We start from the raw sequence: 7994 nt of genomic DNA on the forward strand, positions 1-7994 counted from the left end.
ACTGGAAGGGAATGCTGGGAGACAGACCTTTGGGTATTCCACACATCCCTGCTGCTGTTTTTATGAATGTATAGTGTTCATTTAATCAGAAAATCTATGGCATTGATGGAAGTCTCGAGTTACACTCTTTGAAAATGTTCAGAATCTGAATAATTAATTCAGCATATAACAGTAGAGCATATAGATACAAAATGAAAGTGTATAAAGAATGACTGATTTAGATAGCTGTGAGCATGCCATTGTTCTATATCATATATATATTAAGAATCCATTCATTTTGAAGAACACAATGACATGCTCACAGCTATATATGTATGTATTTATTATTATTATTTGAATGATGCATTTAAGATATTTTGAAGAATGTTTGTAACCAAACGGTAGAATTTCATAGTACGAAAAAAAAAAAAAAAATACACTGGAAGTCAATGGGGTCCATCAACTGTTTGGTTACCGACATTCTTCAAAATAATCTTCTTTTGTGTTAGAACAAAGAAATTTATGCAGGCTTGGACCAACTTGAGGGTGAGTATGAATTTTTACTTTTGAGTGAACTATCCCTTTAAGCAGCACAACTGTCTTCACCATTGGTAATAATAAGAAATATGTCTTGAGCATCAAATCCGCATATTAGAATGATTTCCTCATAATATTAGAATTAAGGACTGGAAGACACTGACATTTTGCATCACAGGAATCATTTACATTTTAAAATATACTAAAATAAGAAAGAGTGACTTTAAATTGTAATAATATTTCACAATATTACTGTTGTATGTTTGATCAAATAAATGCAGCCTTGGTGAGCAGTTACATTACAAAATCTTACCGACCCTAACCTTTTGAACAGTAACGTAAATGGATATATTATGTTCACAAAACAACTCATGGAACTGATTTCAAAGTATCTGTAATTGACCTTTCAGTGTGCACTACACATAAATGTGCCTTTAGTTTCAAAACCAACAGCTGTTTTTGTTTAATTTTTTTGTTGCATTGATATACTTTTCTCTTTGACCTTAAAAGTATTATGTAATGCCACTCCCCAGTGCTAAAAGACAGTCACCAGACATGATTTTTGGATGAATAAGATATATATATATTTTTTATATCAAGTCGGAAAGAAATAAAAAGCACCAAAACCCGCAGTGATTCAATGTTCAATGAATCATAATAATCGGTGTCAATACCATTCACTGAGAAAGACCAGATAGGAGTCAGAAATACTAAAAAGTCTATCATTCTTTTTTGCTGGACTATATTGAGGGAGAGAACATTGCAGCCAGTGTTAAAACTGTTCTTCTCAAAATGTCATAAGACATTTGAGTTTATTAACCCTAAAGTGGTTCAACGTCCCAGTCTGAACTGCTTTGATTCAGTCAAACAGTTTTTTGCAGAGCAGATTTTCTGTATTGGAAAGGCATGAAAGGCCACACACAACTGTGCCGTCACGTCGCTCTCAGGCTTAATTCAGGCTTCTCCACCTGTTCACATGACTTTCTAGCTCACACACTGTCTTAGTCTCGTGGGGCCCCTCTGGTCCCCACAAAAACGTCTTGGTAGTTTTCATTTTATGAGGCTGGGACCCCCTGTCAGTGCTCATTATTTTGGGGTGGGGGCTTCCTGGCGCTCCAGCCCTCGTTTTTAATAAGCAGGGATTTCCTTTTATTTCTATGGTATGTCGCATGTCATTCATCTGCCGCGTAAATCTGCTGTCATCACAGGCTTTTCTGGTCCTCGTTTTGGATCGGCAGGGTTCAGTCGTCGAGCTGAAGCGATAGCCAAACGAAGTTCTATAAAACGATGGCAGGACGCTAACAGAGGGAAAGGGATTTCTGCTCGACTGGGTGGATGGGAACGTTAGAGGCGTAGCTGTGGCCGGAGAACGTGTTTTGTCATCAAACGCTTTGTAAGAACTACTAATCGATATGGTCCTCCTATATATGCCTTCAGTCTTCTCTGTGACGACATATTCTGGCTCGTCCTCTGTGACGACATATTCTGGCTTGTCCTCTGTGACGACATATTCTGGCTCGTCCTCTGTGACGACATATTCTGGCTCGTCCTCTATGATATTAAAAGATCTGCCAATGTCACATTGGCTTTCTGTGGTTTCTTGTTGCCTGCTGTCGTCTTGTTGGCGTCTCTCGTCCATCATGTCACTCTCAAAGGTGTCCTCTGGAGTGTCGTTCTGTGTGTCATTCCGACAGGTATCTGTAATATCATATCGTGTGACATCTGTGAAATCATTTTGTCCTTCATCTTCTGTTTTGTTGATTGTGATGTCTTGTTTTTGGCTCTCCATGGTGATGTCATGTTCTCCGAGTTCCTCTGTGACGTCTTGGTTCTCGTGCACCTCTGAGCTGCTTTTAAGGAAAACAAATTGTCAACACTTGAAGGAAAAAAAAAGGTATATTGTAAAAGAATGTTGCTGCAGTTAGTTATAGTAACTTAAAATTTGTTGAGATAAATATCCAACTAACTTAAACTAAGGTTAACTAAACTTAATATTTTAAGTCAAGCATGAACACATACCTTTTTTAAGTTGAAACAACACATTATTTCTTATTCTATGTTGAATTTTAAGTTAATCACAGCAATCCTTTTTACGGAGAGAAAACAGAGTCACATCTTGTTTGGAAAATCCTGCGCACATGGACTATAAAGTTTACATGTTTGTTCGTAGATTAAAAGACTGTTTGTCTGGAGGGCAAAATAATTTTTTCAGCATATTACTTTTAAAACTATTTTGTTTTAGATGTCCAAAAGTCATAAAGAGTGATTACATCCTGAGGCTAAGTAAACCAGAAATCCCTTCTCGATTACAGCACCCCGGAGATCTATGTTCAGAGAAAAGAGTTTTGCTAGCCTGGAACATGAGCAAAAGCCTAATGTGAAATTATATTTGCAGCCTGACCTACAGCTGTATTACAGCTGCTATGACACTGAAACATGCAGTTGTCATGGGAAACTGAAAATATGTACAAGACAAAACGTACAAATTTCCATTGTAATGTGAGTAGATTGGAGATCAGCTCTATTGGCACTCTGAAAATGCTTTAACGGTACAGGTGGCATCAATACTTCATTAGGTTAATTAAGTCAGCGATGTGACTCATGCTGACTGCGTTCATGTGTTTTGAAGGAGGCGTAGCTTTAGAGACGCTCTGAAGGGAGGGTGGGATCTTATGCTTTCAAAGCTAGTTCGCTATTGCTAGCCTCGCCAAAAATTGCCTTCCCTATACCTTTAATTTATTTAAAAATACAATAAATGCAATTCATAAGTAAATTGACTTCTTCCATTATGAGCATGTTTTAGTTTACTAAAATCTAATTTGACATATTTTTGAGGAATAAAGTTAAAAAAATGTGAGTGATACAACTGTCCTGATATCATATAGAAGAAGAAAAGCCTATTAAAAGAATGAAATTCCTGACAAAAAGAAAAACCTGAAAACTTTTGGCATAAACTTTTATTATTAACTCTCAATATCTGTATGTATCAAATGTAATGTGGTGTGTAATGTTCTGTGGTATGAAAAGGTTCAATGTTTAATATTATTATTTATTGAACAAAGATAAAACAACACTGTAGCCTAATAAGATCAGCAAAATGTATGGTAAAAATGGCAGCTGTGGTTGCCAGAACTTTACTGTAAAAAATTTGGTAGCAACATTTTAAGGTTTACAGATTTAACTTAAATTTTGTAAAAATACGTATATTTCATTAATAATTGGTGAAATTAACATGTTAGTAACAATTACTAACACATTTTTTTGTGTTTCCTCACAGATGCTTTGGTTCCCCCGAGAAACTTTGTGTTTGAATGTAAAATGTTTGCATCCTCCTAAGAAACTGTGTTCGCCCGCAAACCGTTTTAGTTTTTTGTGAGCGAATTCAACGTTTCTGGGGGTTTGCGTAACTATACCAGCTTATTGCTATTCAAAACCCAGCCAGTCACGGCCATAACCTGCTCAATCGCATTCCGGTGGGTTCTGGGGGGTACAAATCACGTTCCGGGGGGTGAGGGAGGTTGTCGCTTCAACCGGCAGACTAAAAAACAACCCGCGGGCCGCGGCAAAAGTGTAAAAGTAACCCAATTCCGCGGGGAAACTGTGGACTTGGCAACACTGCTGGGGGAAAGCAAATGTTTTGCAAATGAACGGAACCGTTTTACGAGAGAACACGAGGTTTCTCAGTGCAACTCAAATATTTTGAGAGGAAAAACAAAGTTTCTCGTTGGAATGCAAAAGTCTTAAATATATTTTTTTCCTCTCGTATCATAATTTTCCAACACCATGTCCTCTAAAGGGCTCCTTATAAACATTAGTGGTATAAAGACAAAGCCACATGATGAATAAAAGTCGCTTTTTCGCAAGCTGAGGTAAATAGGCTACTAATACTATATAGAAGGTGCACAATGTCATGTAGGTTACACATAAAAACACAATCATGGAAACACACATGACACTAAAACAATGCAATAAACATTAATTCAGCATAAGATGTAACAGAGAATGTTGCATTACAAAATGCGCATGAATTTTTTGGAGGGTAAACAATGAAGATTATTCCTTCTCATGGACACTCATTTGTCATTGACCCAATTACTGACTGTATATCAACTGACATTTACTTGCGCTGGGTTATGAATGGGCCCCTTCCACCCTGGCCAGATGAATAGGCTATACTATCACAGAGGACCTTAGTGGGACCCCCTCACCACAGGAGTTGAGACAAAGTTCCCACCCTGACGACAGTAATGTCTGAGTGCAGTAGATGAGTTAAGTTTACTTCATCTGTGAGCGTCAGGTTAATGCCATTCCTAGCATGAGTTCCTCTAGTCTGTTGTGAGTTTCCATGGAAGTGAGAACATCATACTGTCACCAGCTGAATGGCGAACACTAACCACACGGCTTACAATGTCACTTAATACTGCCTCTGTTGCACAGAGGACTCATGATATCACTCACGTATCCTTAGTAACCGCTCAATGGGATGGATGAATGAGTCCAATATTTTGGGCATTCGAATATGCTAGCCATCTATTTCGTTTCATGTAGTTTTTACTGTACAAGAGCTTTACACTCAATCTGTTCTTACTTCCAAGGTGTCCGATACTGCCACATGTTGAAGAGACAAGGCTGGCAACTCATTGCTGTCACTGAGAAACCTTTGGCTTTAATAGAGTGCTGCAGGGTTCACTTATTTTTGTAGGCCAATCTGAAGTTAGCATCACCCTGTTTCCCTTGGCAAAAACCTTGTGGTGTCTGTCAGGAGTTTGTAAGCGGAGAAACACACGGGAGAAGAGTAGCGAACTTACTGCATTACTGCATAAGTTAAGCTCTATGACCAACAAACGTTTATGATTCTTACACATTTTGTAGAAGATAATCTTCAAAAATGAACTAAAGTTTTATGAAATTTGAAGATAACCTTCACAAATAAACACCACTTTTATGAATTGTGATGCCTAAACACATTTTTAGGCTTTTTTTTTTTTTGCCATAAAAAATTATGTAATTCTTGCAGCACGATATAGATTTACAAATGAGTTTCATCCTTATGAAATTATATGTTGGGGAATAATATTGTCTGTCTCCATGACATATGTTGAGGTATGACTTCGAACATCCACAATAATTTTAATAGCCTAAAATGTCCCTATTAACATATCTGTTTCAGCACCAAACCTTAACATTTTTTAGAAAACAACATTATATAAAACACGTAATTGGCTATTCAGATAAAAGTACAATAATGTCTTCCATAAAATTCCAAATATTCTGACGCGAATTGTAGGCTACTGAAATTTTTGCATACGTTTTTTTGGTACTCGTGGTTTGGTGGCTCTGAATTGTCAAAGTACCATTCAAACTGCTTGTTACGGATGCAAAAAACGCAGAAAATCGAACCCATTTCAAAAAAATTATGACGGACGAACGTTTCGGAGGCAGTGTGCAAGCGTGATTGACATAACGTGAGACCGTATTTATTTTTTAATGTGCGAAAATTTCAGAGGCAGTGTGCAAGCGTGATTGACATAACGTGAGATCATATTTATTTTTAACGTGCAAAAATTTTGGATGCGAATTTCGCACTCAGTGTGCAAGAGCCTTGATTGACATAACGTGAGTTCGTATTTATTTTTTAACGTGCGAAAATTTCGGACGCGAATTTCAGACTCAAATTGCCGTCTGAAATAGCCTAGTGTTACAATGTGAAATGCCATTGGCTCTAAACTGTTGCATAATCTATAGTGAAATGCTGAAGTTTTTATTTTTCTTTGAACGAAATGTGACCAGAGGGTTATATGAGCATTTGACTGCAGATCGTAATTGTAAAGGTCATTGCACACTGAGTCCGAAATTCTCGTATGCGTTTTTTCGTGTTTGTGATTCGGTCACTATTCAAACTGCTTGTTACGGATGTGAAAAACGCAGAAAATCGAACCCGTTTTGATTTTTTTTATGACGGACGAAAGTTTCGGAGGCAATGTGCAACCGTGATTGACATAACGTGAGGTCGTATTTATTTTTTGACATGCGAAAATGTCGGATGCGAATTTCAGACTCAAATGTGCAATGACCTTAAGTGTAATGAAAATCCATGGGCCAATCAGTTAGTCTATCAGTTCAGTTTCAGTTTTACCTGTTATCCTGTCCCGCAGCTGTGTCTTCCCCCTGGTCCTGCGGATGGTATGATGAAGGCAGGTAGAGATGTAGTGATGGGGTTAGATTGCCCTCAGTAAAATGTCCATGTGTATCTTGAAGGACATTTTGGTCATCTTTTTTTCTCCAGACAATTTTACACATGGGAGTTTCTCCATAAAGAATAAAACGATTGAGAATTAGTGTTTGAGAAATGGACTAAGAATGATTTGTAAATTTGCTGCTCACGATAACTGTGTCTTGTAAGCATTTGACACTATTTTCATTGAGAAGGAGAACAGCAACAACGTTCTTCCGCTAGTTTATAACTTTGATCATGAGACCTTTGAGATGACGTAAACAATTTGTTCTCATGTTCACAGGTCAATGATTACACTTGTCTCAGATGCCACACAAAACTCTCGAGTTTTTTGAACATTATCTTTCATTTTGTTATTAAATATTAATGGTTGTATTTAATATGGAATAGCATTTGAAAAGTAAAAAGTGCATGTCCTGCATCAAGGGGTCAAATCGTTAGAAACGATTTGTTCATCATGCTAATCTTCACAAATTAACTTTGATTTTTTTTAGTTTGTCATTGTTTTTGCCAACAAAAATAAGTCATCACTGCATACATACAAAAGGGAATTGTATCAAGACATCATATGTTGGGGGAATCATTTTGTCATTTGATCTTACACAGAAAGTCGTATACCTGGTGTGCTTAGTGCTCGGCGTCTCATCTGATTCTCCAGTGGGACAGTGGAAGGCCGGGTGGTTGAATCCAGCGGGACTCTCTGTCTGTGTGTACCGCTCCTCGCTCTCTCTCTGTCCTCTGTTCTTTTTATCGCAGTGTATGATTCCCATACCCTCAGTTCACCCTCTTTTTCTAAACAGTCTCTACTGCATTTCTGTCTCCTTGCAGAAGTGGAATGAGGTCTGTCTCTCTCGTCTTTATGAGGTGATGATGTGGAGCAGTTGGAGGGTCGTGGTGACAGGACACATCGCACTCCACATGCTGCGAGAACATAAACAGAGATCTTGATTAATAGGGTTTAAACATCTTTAACTGCAGCTGCTGCCAGTATCAGCTGAATCTTGGTAATGTATTAGGCATATTTATTTAACTGTTAAGTAGCTGAATAATAGGCAGGGTAGTGTATATTAGCATCACAGGCTGATGGTACATTTTCCCTTAAGGAATAATTGATGACGGGCAGTTGAATTTTTGAAAAATAATGCACACCCAAGCTGGTAATGCAGTCACAATGTAAAGTTGTAAAGAAAAAAGATGTAAAAAAACTTGATTGTACTTAAAAATTAAAGGCAGCAACTTCTTT

The 7994-nt window shown here is 37.6% G+C and overlaps 1 protein-coding gene across 1 annotated transcript; it reads right to left on the reverse strand.

The window, feature by feature from the left end:
* Nucleotides 1-1256: 1256 nt before the first annotated feature.
* LOC307012227 (uncharacterized protein) lies at nt 1257-7521 on the reverse strand (the record flags this gene model as incomplete). Its single annotated transcript, XM_079638643.1, has 3 exons — nt 1257-2363; nt 6653-6796; nt 7370-7521. 3 exons carry the CDS (start codon nt 7519-7521, stop codon nt 1466-1468), a joined length of 1194 nt encoding a protein of 397 aa, XP_079494769.1. The 3' UTR covers nt 1257-1465.
* Between the last annotated feature and the right edge of the window lie 473 nt (nt 7522-7994).

The sequence above is a fragment of the Phoxinus phoxinus genome, assembly GCF_949152265.1.
Source record: "Phoxinus phoxinus genome assembly, chromosome: 15".
Taxonomy (NCBI): Eukaryota; Metazoa; Chordata; class Actinopteri; order Cypriniformes; family Leuciscidae; genus Phoxinus; species Phoxinus phoxinus.